General features: G+C 44.2%; 1 protein-coding gene across 2 annotated transcripts in view; it reads right to left on the bottom strand.

The window, feature by feature from the left end:
* Nucleotides 1-16880, bottom strand: part of fat3a (FAT atypical cadherin 3a) — a 116156-nt gene that overhangs the window by 60124 nt on the left and 39152 nt on the right. For both annotated transcript variants that reach the window (XM_085794711.1, XM_085794709.1), the window contains 4 exons: nt 15911-16050; nt 11799-12074; nt 4004-4214; nt 449-3177 (listed from right to left, as the gene is read on the bottom strand). In XM_085794711.1, coding sequence (XP_085650837.1) covers nt 449-3177; nt 4004-4214; nt 11799-12074; nt 15911-16050 — 3356 coding nt within the window. The remainder of the gene's footprint in view (nt 1-448; nt 3178-4003; nt 4215-11798; nt 12075-15910; nt 16051-16880) is intronic.

Raw genomic sequence — 16880 nt, 5'->3', positions numbered from 1 at the left:
AAAGGATCAGGGAAATAATTAACTTAATTTTGCAACAAACATGAAGTTTTCTTGTTTGTTTCTGACTGTTTTTTAGCGTATGTTTGTAGTTGAGGATTGATCTGGGTTGTGTAATGTAACCTAGGAAATTTCAACCCGTTTTGTTTTTGAGTTGTGAAGGTTTGTGGATATAGGATGGTCGGTGGGGGACGTACTGTGTAGAAATATGTATGTATGTGTGTATGTGTGTATGCATATGCGTCATTCTGATCAGACTGCTTATGGTTTTTATAATGAAATGAGAAACGAGGGTCCGGCAGCTATAAGCTTTGCTTCAGCTGCAACCCTTTTCGACCAGCTATATAGTATTTGTTACTACCTTGAATTTGTTTTGTAGAAATTTTGATGTTGTGATCGAAATAAACATTCATTCATAGATACAATCATAGTGGATTTGAGCAGCACCTACCTGGATGACTTTGGTTCCAACAGCAGCGTTCTCTCTAAGCTCCGCCTCGTACGTAGTCTGGCTGAACACGGGGCTGAACAGGTTGGCCTCCAGCACCTTCACATGAACCTGCGCCGTGCTGGTGAACACGCCGTCGGACACGGACACGTTCAGGCTGTAGGCCGGCTCCATCCTCTGCTTGCGGTGCCCGGACAGCGTGACGATTCCCGTCTTCTTGTCGATCACGAAGTTCATGCGTTCGTTTCCCGACAGAACGCTGTATTCCATCTTGTCGAAGTCTGAGCTGTCGGCGTCCGAGGCCTGGACGCAGGTGACGAAGTGGCCCCGGGGAGCCAACTCGTTCACGTACGCCTCATACAGCAGCTGGTTGAACACCGGAGGGTTGTCGTTCATGTCGTTGACGATGACTGTGACTGACACTTCGCTGCTCAAGGGCGGGAAACCATTATCAGTGGCCCTGACGACGAAGTTGTACTTCTGGACGAGCTCGTGGTCCAGCATCCGCGCCGTCAGGATTAATCCGCTGCTGCTGTCGATGTGAAAGTAGTCTGTGCTGTTGTGTGCGTCGGAGAAGATCTGGTAGCGGACGACGTTGTTCTTCTCCGAGTCTTTGTCCGTGGCGATAACTTGGAGAGCTGGAGTTCCAATCATGGCGTTTTCAGACAAAACCACCCGGTAGGACATTTTCTGGAAGATCGGTGGGTTGTCGTTGACGTCCTGGATGACCACGTCGACGTCGACCTCGGCTCGAGCTCCGGTCAGATAGTCTGTGGCTCTGATGGTCAGGTGGTAAGACGCCGCGGCCTCGTAGTCCAGCGAGTGGATGACGCTGATGACCCCGGTGTCAAAACCGATGTCGAACTGAAGAGACGGATCTCCGTCCACGATGGTGTAGATGATGTTCTGACCTTCGGGACTCGTGGCGTTGATGCCGAGGATGGGCGTGTGCACGGCGACGTCCTCGTTCACGGAGACGGAGTAGAAGGACTTATCGAAGACGGGCATGGCCTTGTTGACCACGGTGATGGGGAACTCGATGGTGGACGACAGCGGAGGATAACCGCCGTCCCTGGCGTAAATCACCATCTGATACTCCACGTTCGACAGGTCGGACTCGAACGCCCTCTTGAGGCTGAGGCCGCCCGACTGCCGGTCGATCTCAAAGTGGCCGTGGTCGTCCTTCAGGTAGTACGACACCTCTCCGTTGATTCCTTTGTCGCCGTCGACCGCCATGACCCTGAAGATGGGAGATCCCGGCTCAGCTTCCACCTGAACGGCTGCGTAGTAAGGAAGTCCGACAAATATGGGGGCGTTGTCGTTGATGTCCTCGACTTGGACTCTGACCATGACTCTGGCCACGTGCAGGCGGTCGTGCTCCCTCCTCGCCTCCACCACCAGCTCGTAGATCTCTTGCTCCTCTCGGTCGAAGGGGATGCCGGTGGTCTGGATCACACCAGACGTAGGACGGATCCTGAAGCGCGTCCCAGCGTTCAGCAAGGTGTACTTCAGCGGTTCGTTCAGACGGTTTCCCACAGCATTGACCACTGCCACTTTGGTGACGTTGGATACGTTCTCTTGAATGGACGAGGAGTAGATGCTGTGGGTGAAACTGAGGCCAGAGTCCAGTGCCTCTCGGACCAGAACGGTCACCAGGGCCATGCTGGAGAACTTCCCATCGGAGACTTTGACACTGAAGCGGAAACGTTCTTTGGAGAAGTTGTTGTTTTTGACGACGATGACTCCGCTGGCCGGCTTGATGGCGAAGTGCTCCAGCACTCCGTCAGTCAGAGAGTAGGTGAGCTCCGTGGGAACGTCTTTGTCGGGGTCAACGGCTGAAACCTGTAAAGCTTCTACTCCCACATAGGTGGGGAGCAGAAGGACGGTCTCGTAGGCGTTCTGGGTAAAACGAGGCGGGGAGTCGTTGGTGTCGATCACTTGTACGGTGACCTCGGTGGGACTGTCGGCCGTCAGCTGCGGCCTCCCGTTGTCCCGCACATGAACGTGGAAGTGAAAAGTGGCGAAAGTCTCGTGGTCCAGATTGGCTATGGTCCGGATGGAGCCGGTTCCCGAGTCCACGGTGAAGAACATCTTCGCAGTGTCCTCGACGATCTGGTAGACCAGCAGAGCGTTCTGGTTGCGGTCGGCGTCGGTGGCCTTGATGACCAGAGGGGAGTTGTCCGAGTTCAGCACCACGCTGTTGACCGGCGCCGCCTCGCTGATGCTGCCTCGGTAGTGCGGCATCTGGAAAACCGGAGGGTTGTCGTTCTCGTCCACCACCTGGATCAGGAGCGTAGCGTTGGACGCCATGCCGGCCATGTTGGTTGCCTGGACGATCAGAGTGTACGACGGCGTGGCCTCGAAGTCCAGAGGCTTCTGGGTGGTGATGACGCCGCTGTACTGGTTGATCTGGAAGACGCGGTCGGCGTTGCCTTGCTTGATGTTGTAGGTCAGCGTGGACTGACTGACCGCGCTCACCGTGGTGACCGACGTCCCCACCGCCGCATTCTCCGTGATCTCGGCCTGGTATTCCGGCTGAGGGAACTTGGGGCCGGCGTTGTCAGACAAGGTGACGGCAACACGCACTACGGTGGTGGTGGACAGCGGCGGCGAGCCGTTGTCAGTGACTCTGATGGTGAGGACGTAATGGCCGATGCTGGACAGGTCCAAGTCCCGGGCAACGGTGATGATCCCCAACACCGGCTCGATGTGGAAGGAATTCCCAGTGTTCCCTGTGGGAGCGTCAGAAACAAAGACGTTGAGATCAGATCAATGCAACAACACACCATCAGTCAAGACTTCACTTTTAGTCCAGTAATTTTAAGCCAAAAAGGGGGTCAACGTTGAACAAGTTGCAACAGAAGCAAACTCAACTGATTTTGTATCCTCAACATGTCCTGAGTGAGGGAAAAAAAGCCCTGAAGAATCCCATTAGGGGAAAGTTTAGAAAAAGACCCAAATATAGCCCATAATACGCCTATTAATTATTTTTCTCACGTGAATAGGGTAAAATTTTTAACCTTTAGATATCTCCATGAAAATTACTGAGTTGATTACTTACATTAAGACAAACAAAAAATGTATTACAAGTTTTTTGAAATTCTTCTGTCCATATGACGGTTGCAAATGGATACCAACTGTCTTCGTAACAAAAAGACACACCAAAAAACTTTTTTCAAGCTTGTTTGTAGCTTCTGCTACAAAACAAGCTTGAAATATAGACTTATTTAATCTTTTTCCGGAAATTTCACATTTCGGGGCTTCAATACAAGAGGGACATTACATACGAGCAGCATGGAGGTATCTGGATGTTTTTTGGTGTGTCTTTTTGTTACGAAGACAGTTAGTATCCATTTGCAACCGTCATATGGACATGCACTGCTACGCCGAGACCCCCTGTAACTCAGAGAAGCCACGGAGGACTCTGAAACTTCTCCCAGCCCTTAGTCCACATGAGGGGGAGGAGATAATGAGAGAAATTTGAATTTTGGGTGAACTATTCTTCTAAGGCACTCCCTCAGCTAAAGGGACCTTCAACCTGCTCCAGATGTTCTTCACCTGCTTCGATGGAGTAGAGCAGCTCTGCGTTCTCTCCTTTGTCCTTGTCCAGCGCGGTGACTTGGACCACGGCCGAGCCCACGGCGGCCGACTCGTACACCTGGCCCTCGTACAGCGCGCTGGTGAAGATGGGCACGTGGTCGTTGACGTCCTCCACCTCGATCAGCACTCGAGCCAGATTCTTCCTGTACGGGAACTCCTGGTCCTTCACCTGCGGGAGAGAAACCACACGCAGTGTTGGGCAAGCTGCTTGGAAAATGTAGTGAGTTCAGCTACAAGTTCCTCTACATGGAATGAAGCTTCACTACACTGAAGCTACCCACCAGAGAGATGTAGCAAGCTACGCTACAATAACATGACTAAAGTAGCTTAGCTACATCAAAGCTATTCTTTTTTTTTTTTTTTTACATCAAACCAACTTCATTCCAAGTCATTGCTCTAGTGATTAAAAAAAAAAACTGCAAAAATAATATTTGAGTAACAGCTTCTCCTCTTGTCATTTGTCCTGCCTCTTCCTGCCTAAACGCCCTTCTACACACACACACACACACACACACACACACACACACACACACACACACACACACACACATGTTGTCATGTTGGACGTTGAGCGCAGCTTCATGTTTGTGTTGCAGAGGAAGCGTGAGAACGTGTAACGTTGGGTAATTGTTCTCTGAGGACTCGATTAGAAACATAAAGTTGTCCAGCTACGGCTCTGACTCCTCTGTCACCTGCTGCTCCGCTGCAGCAGACGGCGTCAGCAGGACGATACGTATAGATATACTGTATATACGTATATATATCTATGAAGGATACGTACACACATGGAAGTGGTGCGTTTAAGGTCTAGAAATACCTGGGGAAATGTAGCTTCTGTGAACGCTACCGCGCTACTGATCAATTAAATAGCTTAACTACTGAAAAGCTCTTTGATGTAGAAAACAGCGACGCTACGACCACGCTACTGAGAAATGTAGTTAAGTTACTAACGCCGCTACTTGTAACCACGCTACTGAGAAATGTAGTTAAGTTACTAACACTGCTACTTGTAACCACGCTACTGAGAAATGTAGTTAAGTTACTACTACTGCTACTTGTAACCACGCTACTGAGAAATGTAGTTAAGTTACTAACGCCGCTACTTGTAACCACGCTACTGAGAAATGTAGTTAAGTTACTAACGCTGCTACTTGTAACGACGCTACTGAGAAATGTAGTTAAGTTACTAACACTGCTACTTGTAACCACGCTACTGAGAAATGTAGTTAAGTTACTAACACTGCTACTTGTAACCACGCTACTGAGAAATGTAGTTAAGTTACTAACACTGCTACTTGTAACCACGCTACTGAGAAATGTAGTTAAGTTACTAACACTGCTACTTATAACGTCGCTACTGAGAAATGTAGTTAAGTTACTAACGCTGCTACTTGTAAAGACGCTACTGAGAAATGTAGTTAAGTTACTAACGCCGCTACTTGTAACCACGCTACTGAGAAATGTAGTTAAGTTACTAACGCTGCTACTTGTAACGACGCTACTGAGAAATGTAGTTAAGTTACTAACGCTGCTACTTGTAAAGACGCTACTGAGAAATGTAGTTAAGTTACTAACGCCGCTACTTGTAACCACGCTACTGAGAAATGTAGTTAAGTTACTAACGACGCTACTGAGAAATGTAGTTAAGTTACTAACGCTGCTACTTGTAACCACGCTACTGAGAAATGTAGTTAAGTTACTAACGCTGCTACTTGTAACGACGCTACTGAGAAATGTAGTTAAGTTACTAACGCTACTACTTGTAACCACGCTACTGAGAAATGTAGTTAAGTTACTAACGCTGCTACTTGTAACCACGCTACTGAGAAATGTAGTTAAGTTACTAACGCCGCTACTTGTAATGACGCTACTGAGAAATGTAGTTAAGTTACTAACGCCGCTACTTGTAACCACGCTACTGAGAAATGTAGTTAAGTTACTAACGCCGCTACTTGTAACCACGCTACTGAGAAATGTAGTTAAGTTACTAACGCTGCTACTTGTAACGACGCTACTGAGAAATGTAGTTAAGTTACTAACGCTGCTACTTGTAACGACGCTACTGAGAAATGTAGTTAAGTTACTAACGCTGCTACTTGTAACGACGCTACTGAGAAATGTAGTTAAGTTACTAACGCTGCTACTTGTAACGACGCTACTGAGAAATGTAGTTAAGTTACTAACGCTGCTACTTGTAACGACGCTACTGAGAAATGTAGTTAAGTTACTAACGCTGCTACTTGTAACCACGCTACTGAGAAATGTAGTTAAGTTACTAACGCTGCTACTTGTAACGACGCTACTGAGAAATGTAGTTAAGTTACTAACGCTGCTACTTGTAACCACGCTACTGAGAAATGTAGTTAAGTTACTAACGCTGCTACTTGTAACCACGCTACTGAGAAATGTAGTTAAGTTACTAACGCTGCTACTTGTAACGACGCTACTGAGAAATGTAGTTAAGTTACTAACGCTACTACTTGTAACCACGCTACTGAGAAATGTAGTTAAGTTACTAACGCTGCTACTTGTAACCACGCTACTGAGAAATGTAGTTAAGTTACTAACGCCGCTACTTGTAATGACGCTACTGAGAAATGTAGTTAAGTTACTAACGCCGCTACTTGTAACCACGCTACTGAGAAATGTAGTTAAGTTACTAACGCCGCTACTTGTAACCACGCTACTGAGAAATGTAGTTAAGTTACTAACGCTGCTACTTGTAACGACGCTACTGAGAAATGTAGTTAAGTTACTAACGCTGCTACTTGTAACGACGCTACTGAGAAATGTAGTTAAGTTACTAACGCTGCTACTTGTAACGACGCTACTGAGAAATGTAGTTAAGTTACTAACGCTGCTACTTGTAACGACGCTACTGAGAAATGTAGTTAAGTTACTAACGCTGCTACTTGTAACGACGCTACTGAGAAATGTAGTTAAGTTACTAACGCTGCTACTTGTAACCACGCTACTGAGAAATGTAGTTAAGTTACTAACGCTGCTACTTGTAACGACGCTACTGAGAAATGTAGTTAAGTTACTAACGCTGCTACTTGTAACCACGCTACTGAGAAATGTAGTTAAGTTACTAACGCTGCTACTTGTAACGACGCTACTGAGAAATGTAGTTAAGTTACTAACGCCGCTACTTGTAACCACGCTACTGAGAAATGTAGTTAAGTTACTAACACTGCTACTTATAACGTCGCTACTGAGAAATGTAGTTAAGTTACTAACGCTGCTACTTGTAACCACGCTACTGAGAAATGTAGTTAAGTTACTAACACTGCTACTTGTAACGACGCTACTGAGAAATGTAGTTAAGTTACTAACGCTGCTACTTGTAACCACGCTACTGAGAAATGTAGTTAAGTTACTAACACTGCTACTTGTAACCACGCTACTGAGAAATGTAGTTAAGTTACTAACACTGCTACTTATAACGTCGCTACTGAGAAATGTAGTTAAGTTACTAACGCTGCTACTTGTAAAGACGCTACTGAGAAATGTAGTTAAGTTACTAACGCCGCTACTTGTAACCACGCTACTGAGAAATGTAGTTAAGTTACTAACACTGCTACTTATAACGTCGCTACTGAGAAATGTAGTTAAGTTACTAACGCTGCTACTTGTAAAGACGCTACTGAGAAATGTAGTTAAGTTACTAACGCTGCTACTTGTAACCACGCTACTGAGAAATGTAGTTAAGTTACTAACGCTGCTACTTGTAACCACGCTACTGAGAAATGTAGTTAAGTTACTAACACTGCTACTTGTAACCACGCTACTGAGAAATGTAGTTAAGTTACTAACACTGCTACTTGTAACCACGCTACTGAGAAATGTAGTTAAGTTACTAACGACGCTACTGAGAAATGTAATTAAATTACTAACACTGCTACTTATAACGTCGCTACTGAGAAATGTAGTTAACTCATTGAGTGCCAACCACGTAATTTCTCGTTTTTCGTTCCCATGCGTTGAGTGCCAAAAACGAAATTTTTCGTTTTTTGCTTTTTTTTTAAATTATGAAAATAGACACTTTAATACACATTATATGTAAATTTGGGGACTCTACGACGAGGAGAACTGAAATAGATGACGATCAAAGTCACATGACAGCTCATGATCTGGAAGTTTTTATCATAACTCAGCTTCTGCAAACGGAGTTCTGCATGCAGATGCAGCGCAGCTGCTCCGCTGCTGCTCCGCTCTCACCCGCGACGCTGCAGCAGCTGGGAGCTGAACCAGGAAGCTCTCAGCCCACTGTCCCGCCCGGTCTTCATCTGGAGCAACACCGTGTCCTCCCCAAAGTCCTCCCGCGGTAAAATCTGATGGTCTCTGGGCCAAAGCAGACCGGCACCACCGACCCGTACCACAGACGGACCGCGACCACCGGCGGGACCGGTGTTCGCGAGCCGCTGTGGCCGACAGAGCCTCACGTTCCGCGGCGAGAGGCTGTGACACGGCACGGTGCGTCTGTGTTATTGTTGTTTAGTGGCGCCCCCCCCGCCCCCGATGGTGGTTTTGTGAATAGAACAACAATTGTTGTGTATATTTATCTTATACGAGCCCTTTGATCCAGAAATGCGAGTGTCTGAAGAGCGACAGGCACAAACAGCGCACCTTTCATAAAAGACGCTCTATCTCCTTTTCTAGAAAAAAAGCAGGGATTTTGGTGAAACCCAGCCATGTTTAGCTTGACTTTTCTCAGGAACGGAGGCACGTAGAAACAAACGGTTTGTGGCCATTTGAAGGATAAAGTTAAACCTTTCAAATGAGCTACAGTATGTGTTGGTGGCAATAATATAGAATACACTATGGCTCTAAAATAAAAAGTCAAATATGGTCTAATTTGCCGGTACACTTGACTAAAACTTTGGAAAGGAGCGCGGCACTCAATGAGTTAAGTTACTAACGCTGCTACTTGTAAAGACGCTACTGAGAAATGTAGTTAAGTTACTAACGCTGCTACTTGTAACCACGCTACTGAGAAATGTAGTTAAGTTACTAACGCCGCTACTTGTAATGACGCTACTGAGAAATGTAGTTAAGTTACTAACGCCGCTACTTGTAACCACGCTACTGAGAAATGGAGTTAAGTTACTAACGCTGCTACTTGTAACAACACTACTGAGAAATGTAGTTAAGTTACTAACGCTGCTACTTGTAACCACGCTACTGAGAAATGTAGTTAAGTTACTAACACTGCTACTTATAACGTCGCTACTGAGAAATGTAGTTAAGTTACTAACGCTGCTACTTGTAACCACGCTACTGAGAAATGTAGTTAAGTTACTAACGCTGCTACTTGTAACCACGCTACTGAGAAATGTAGTTAAGTTACTAACGCTGCTACTTGTAACCACGCTACTGAGAAATGTAGTTAAGTTACTAACACTGCTACTTGTAACCACGCTACTGAGAAATGTAGTTAAGTTACTAACGCTGCTACTTGTAACCACGCTACTGAGAAATGTAGTTAAGTTACTAACGCCGCTACTTGTAACCACGCTTAAGACAGCGGCTCAGAAACATCAGAAACATCAGAATCATCAGAATCATCGTCTTCTCCTTCCTCCCGGCTTCACATCTCTAATAGTAGTGTCAGTGTGGTAATAGCAGCTTCCTGCTGGATGCAGACATCAGGGGGAAGTCAGCGTGAGTCCTGTGATGAGGTGTGGATGCTGCTTCGCTGCACGCTGTAATTACTTTAACTGCTAAATGATGAGTTGGGGCTGAATGAGAACACAGACGAGGAGATTGCCTCTGGCTCTCCCGCTGCTCCCGCTGCTCCACACTGGGGAATGATTTCCTCCTGACAAACGTCTGTTCTGGGAGCGGCCGCCGCTGAAGGTCAGGCGGCAATAAGACTCTAACAGCCGCAGAAATCTGACCCCAGTCGAGAGCTCTCATTTTTATAACAGCAGTTTAATCAAAACCATTTCTCCGCACTCCAGCGGCTCGATGAGATCTTCAATCAACATTAACAGACTCTGATTCTCTCCTTTAGAAAATCAATAATCTGCAGAACCAAGCAGCAGCAGCAGACGGAGGAGACCTGAGCTCCTTCTGCCCTTTGATCACATTGATCCCCGATGAGGCCGTCGGCTTTAGCAGCTAAATGGACGCGTGCAGTCTTATATTACAATATTTAAAGTAAATGGTGGTTCGATTCCCAGCTCCTCCACAGTTAAACACTCAGCTCAAAGCTGTTGCTATGTTTTAACTGGGCCTCAGTCACATGACATCACCACTGTTTAACGACTGTCCTAGTTGATCAGTGCTACACAACCTGACTGATGTGGAGCGTTAGTCCAACTGATACCGGAGTTCTCTTTATCCGACTGAGACATCCAGATAATGCGACTGGGAATTGATTTTCTTCTGCATGTATTCGCCTTAATCTGACTGAAACTGGACAATGCCTGTGTGCAAGTTTCACAACAGTAGAGATGACAAAGTGTGGCACAGAACCCGGCAAAGAAAGTAAGAAAAAATGCGACCAGTGGTGGACCGACCCGACCCACGTTGTATAGAGAGCCTATTGCTCCACTATCAGATTTTTCTACTTATTTCAAGTGAAAATCTGCTTGAAAGAAGTAAAAAGTGTCTAAAAACAAGCTGCTTTTAATGTGATGAGTCTGATTTTAATATAATGAGACTGGCTAGTAATGTGACTAGAAATAAGACAAATATTCTTGGTAAGATATTTGAGTTTTTGCAGTGTTGAGACCGGACTTGAGACCAAGACCGGTCTCAAGAACTACAAGTCTAGGGGTGGTGCGTGGCGCAGTGGGTAAGGCGGCCGCCCCATGTAGAGGCTACAGTCCTCAACGCAGGCGTCCCCGGTTCGAATCCCGCGTCGGGCAGACCTTTCCTGCATGTCATTCCCCCTCTCTCTCTGCCTCCCTCTTTCCTGTCTATCTGTCTATCTATCTCTCGGCGTGGCTTAGACCAGTGGTTCCCAACCTTTTTCTTAAGGGACCCATATTTTTACCATTGAAAACTTTGGTGCCTTTGCCATGCTGTATATTACGTATTTAATGTTTTAAAACTATTGATATTCAATCATCTATTGATATGTGTGCTAATGTCTTAGCTCTGTGTGCTACTTGCGTGTGTTTCTAGCTGAACTTTCTTCTCTTGCTTTCTCTCGCTCTTCTTCTCCTTGTCTGCATGTTATGTCTGCAGCCATGAGCTTTTGTCATGCTGTATGTCAGACTTCTTACTTGTTTTACTTGTTATTATGAGCTTTTACTAGGTAGATTGTTATGGAAGTTGTGTCTTGAAAGTACTTAATTGTTGCCCCTTTTTTTGTCTTTTAGGTTGCCTTTAACATCTGGCCAGGGACAACGGAGGAAAACTAGCCTTGTTGGCTAACTCTGGCCCACTTACAGTTTTTCTTTTAACTCCGTTGATTAGTGGTGCACTGTCCCTATGAAATAAACTAATAAATGAAATAAATGAAATGAAATGATATAGGCTTACCATTTATTTGTTTATCTATTTAAATACACGAATAAATGTGGCCCTTGAATTTAGTTGATTTTGTCACATATATGAATTAAATGCTTAGCCTACTCATTTATTTAACATTTTAATTACATTAAAATTATTAAACCCCTTAAAATCAAGAGGGCTTCGCGACCCCCCCTGGATCTTTGGCGCCCCCCTTGGGGGGTTGGGCCCCCCAGGTTGGGAACCACTGGCTTAGAGGACTGTGTGTGGGCGTGGCCTATGGTCTTACGAGCACGGTGAGGACGTGCTGGGCGCGGGCCTCGTGGTCCAGCCGGCTGGCGGTGAAGACGGTCCCCAGCGCGGCGTCGATGCGGAACAGACGCAGGCTGGCGGGGTCCACGGCGCTCTGCAGAGAGAAGCTGAGGCGGTGGCGCTCGTCTCGGTCCGACGCCAGCACCTGCACCACCTCCGTGTCCGGGGGCGTGTCCTCGGAGATGGTGACGTCGTAGGTCGGCTGGGAGAAGACCGGAGCGTTGTCGTTGTTGTCCATCACCGTGACCAGGACCTGGAGACAAGGAGAGACGGGATGAGTCCTCACTGCAAAAACTCTACATCTGTCCAAGAATATCTGTCTTATTTCTTGTCAAAATGTCTCATTTCTAGTCAAAATGTCTCATTTCTAGTCAAAACTAAACTCTTTCCACTTAAAATAAGACCCATCACCTAAAAATGAACTTGTTTTTAGATCATTTTCACTTGTTTCAAACTAATTTTCACGTGAAAGTAGAAAATAGTTCCAGTGCCAGTGAAAGCAGTTTTTTGTGTTTGTAATAAGGAAGAAAAACTTGCTCCACTATCAGATTTTTCTACTTATTTCAAGTGAAAATCTGCTTGAAAGAAGTAAAAAGTGTCTAAAAACAAGCTACTTTTTATGTGATGAGTCTTATTTTAAGTAGAATGAGATTTGTTTTGACTAGAAATAAGACAAATATTCTTGGTAATATTTTGAGTTTTTGCAGTGCTGAGAGACAGACAGACTCCTCTGGCAGCCAAATATGGAACTGCTTGCCACAGCCTGAGGGACTCACTTTAACATCTTAACTTAATCTTAACAAGAATATTTGTCTTATTTCTTGTCAAAATGTCTCATTTCTTGTCAAAACTAATCTCTTTCTACTTAAAATAAGACTCATCACCTAAAAATGAACTTGTTTTTACATCATTTTCACTTGTTTCAAACTAATTTTCACGTGAAAGTAGAAAATAGTTCCAGTGCCAGTGAAAGCAGTTTTTTGTGCTTGTAATAAGGAAGAAAAACTTGCTCCACTATCAGATTTTTCTACTTATTTCAAGTGAAAATCTGCTTGAAAGAAGTAAAAAGTGTCTAAAAACAAGCTACTTTTTATGTGATGAGTCTTATTTTAAGTAGAATGAGATTTGTTTTGACTAGAAATAAGACAAATATTCTTGGTAAGAGTTTGAGTTTTTGCAGTGTACACCATTATTTTTTACCTGATTTATACCTATTGTAATGTACTTTATATGTAATATTGTTTATTTGTTATATTGAAATATGTAATATTGTATATATAGCTCTAATATTGAAATGTCTAATATTGTATATGTGTGTTTATGTTGAAATGTTTCATATTGTATATTTGTTATATTGAAATATCTTTGTAAATCATATGTAAAATGCTTTGGCAACAACAAATTTCTGTTCATGCCAATAAAGCTGTTTGAATTGAATTGAATTGACAGAAAGACAGAGAAAGACAGAGACAGAGAGACAGAGACAGAGAGACAGGTAGAGACAAAGGAAATGGCGTGCTGGACTCTTGTATAAAGATGAACTGGGTGCCGGCCCAAAAGTCAAAACAAGAAAAGACTGGAATGTCAGACGGACGCGTTAAAGCTGAAACGCATCCGTCTGACACTGCTGTGCCTTTAATAAATGTTTCAAGTTTCTATTCTTAGACACACAGAGACAGACAGGTGGAGACAGACAGACAGGTGGAGACAAAGAGCTTTACAGTGAACAGGACAAATTGTTTTGATTCACCTGCAGCGAAAAGACGCACAGACACAGTGGGGTGTGTGAGTCTCTGTGTGTGTGTGTGTGTGTGTGTGTCTCTATGTGTGTGTGTGTCTCCACAGAGTGCGACTAGATTCCACTGACGTCCGTGTGATGTAACGGGGGACAGCAGGAGACTCTCTGCTCTGGTGCATTATGGTCTGGTCTGCTGCCAGGGGGCGGAGTCTAAACTTAGACCTGAAGGAGGTGACGCAGACGGTCCATCTGGAGGAGGAGACTCCCTACACACACTCTCTGTCTGTGTGTGTGTGTGTGTGTGTGTGTGTGTGTGTGTGTGAATGAAGCGTTGCCAACACAGTGTGACATCACCAGCTCTCTGAGGCCGATACGTCACTTCATAGTCATTATAATATAAGGGGAGACACTACAGGTGAATAGGGAAAAAAAATTAACTAACAGATTTCACCATGAAACTTCCCAAGTTTATCACTCAGACTAAGACAAATAATTTTTGTATTACAAGTTTTGTCAAGTTTTATGTTTAAATATGTAAATGAGGCAATATCTGATAAAATATGCGCTAATTTGCATACATTTCCAGAACAGAAATCTGACCAATTAAATGGATAAAGCTACTTTCAAAATGTTGTCTTGTTTTATTTTGTTGACATCTGTCGTCCGTCTGCCGTCTGCCGAGTTTCACGTGAATGCAGCGTGAAAAATACGCTTCGTTAGTACCGAGTATCAGAACATGCCTGGTCTTTCGGTACCGGAGGTGAATCACCGTCACGTGATCAAGACCTGACGATGCTGCCGGTGATCAGCTGTAACATCACAGAGTTGCTGCATGCGACGTGCACATACAGAGGGAGCAGACGTCGGAGCAGCGTTTCCTCTGCCTGCAAAATGCTGGAGTGCAAGTAGTGTAGCTGTACACAGGGGCGGACCAACCATCTCTGTGTCCTGGGGGGTCACAACACGGCCGGCGGACACCACATAGTGGTTAGCCTATTTAAAAACCTTAAAGGGACAACGAGGAGTTTCTATCTGGTTATAAAAAAGTCTGATATTAATGTGGATGAATCTCCGTTACCACTTGTTAATGGTCCATTTTAGATAAATCTATGGTTTTGTCTCTATGGTTATTTTGTTATTATTAGTGGTGGTGGAAATGCTGGGCGAGCCGACCAGCGTTTCTTTACTTTCGGTTTCGTGGCGAGTCATGAGAATAACGCCGCCGTATGAATCTCCGTTTATGGTGGGAACTACGACGGTATGTGATCGTCTTCCAACCTCTGACTTTAATTCTTGATGAATGAAAACATGAGTCTGTCTTGCACCGGTCAAAGAATTTCACGGTGCGGAGGCTCATAAATGTAGTGTGGAAACACTTCACTTTAACAAAACTCCTCGTTGTCCCTTTAATGTGTCAACTACAAAAATTGTGTATGAAAGTGGTTTCCTAATATTTCCAGGTTGCAAAATTCATCTAAATAAAGTGACTGCAATGTAGTTGTAACACGTGCCAGGGTGATCTACCTGTTGAGCCTTAGAAAAGCTGCTGGTTGGAACAGAAAAAGATTTGTACCGTGATGTGTAATGTAATTTTCAGTTTTTTAGAACTGATGTTATGAAATTGGTATCGAAAAAAGTTCAGGAACCGGTATCGAAGTGAAGGTATCGGTATCGGTACCCAGCCCTACTTATGAGGACAAGCCGAAGAAGCAGGCAGCCTTCTCGGTGAGAGCTACTCACACCTGGAATACTCTTCCAGTGCAGCTCAGGGAGTACGACACTTATCTTTCTTTTAAAAGAAATTTAAAACTATGGTTGAGAGACGGTCAAGTATGTGACCATCTGTTCTGAAACTGTAATGAAGGTATTTTATTGTATGCACTGTAATATATTGTATTGTATACTGTATTTTATAAGTAGGCATAGTACTGTTTTGTGTTTGTTTATTTTTTAATGCATTTTTAATTATTGTAGTGCTCAAGTCACCTGCCCCAGAGACTACGGTTGAAAATTAGCCAACTTGGCTAAACCGGCATGTTTACAGAAATGTTTATTAATGTGCATTGTCTCTGTATATTTAAACCAATAAATTCAAATTCAAATTCAAGAACCTTATATGGTTCTACATAGCACTTTTATTTCTAAGAGTGTACAACTGCAACACTTCCTACGCAATGTCCCTTTAAATGTAACTGAATCCAAATACAACAGTGGGTTGATGCCGGTGTGGGAGGAGGAAGAGGGAGAAACCATCTTGTTCCGGGTCCCGAGTGTGTCTGGTTGCATCATCATGGAGCTGTGTGTGTGTGTGTGTGTGTGTGTGTGTGTGTGTGTGTGTGTGTGTGACTCACCTGTGTGTGTGCGGTGCTGCTGCCGTCGCTAGCGGTAACCGTCAGGTTGTAGAAGGAGCGCTGCTCGGCGTCCAGCGGCCGGGCGATGATGACCGAGCCCACGGCCTTCTCCACGTCAAACACTCCCTCGCTGTTCCCACCTGGACACACACACACACACACACACACACACACACACACACACACAACCACACACAGAGCGTCACACACCGCGCCGCAGAGGACACACAACACACACACACACACACACACACACAGGGTGGAGATGACACACACACACACACACAACCACAGCAGCAACAGAGCAGGAGGCCATGCAAGCAACAGCAGCACCGTGTGTGTGTGTGTGTGCAGGTGTAACTGTTGCCATGGTAGCGGATGAAAAGGTTTGGGTACCTTTTTTTTTTTACCAAAGCTTCATCACTTCAATTAAAGGGATAGTTCAACATTTTTGGCAAATTGGCCCATTGCCATAATCCCTATACACAAATTGTCTTATTTCTAGTAAAAATGTCTCATTGTACTTAAAATCAGACTCATCACATTAAAAGCAGCTTGTTTTTAGACACTTTTTACTTCTTTCAAGCAGATTTTCACTTGAAATAAGTAGAAAAATCTGACAGTGGAGCAAGTTTTTATTATTACAAGCACAAAAAACCTTGCTGGTAACACTTTACAATAAGGGTCCCTTAATTAACATTAGTTAGTACATTATTAAGCATTAATTAACTGTTTACAGATATATTAACAATCATTATTATATATTACTTAGGATTAAGAAACACATTAATTAATGTAGCCTATTAGTAAGCAGTTAATTAATGTTTACTACTCAAAGTTAGTTACTAAATTATTACGTAATAATAAAAGTTGAATAATGTAATAGTTATCATTATGTATGCATTACTCAGCATTAATTAACACATTAGTTTATATATTAATGCTTAATAATGTACTAACTAACGTTAAT

This window comes from Trachurus japonicus, chromosome 13 (assembly GCF_045865225.1).
Source record: "Trachurus japonicus isolate A0001 chromosome 13, Traja_1.0".
Classification (NCBI taxonomy): domain Eukaryota; kingdom Metazoa; phylum Chordata; class Actinopteri; order Carangiformes; family Carangidae; genus Trachurus; species Trachurus japonicus.
The sequence above is the reverse complement of the archived record's forward strand: the minus strand, read 5'-3'. Positions and strand labels throughout refer to the sequence as shown.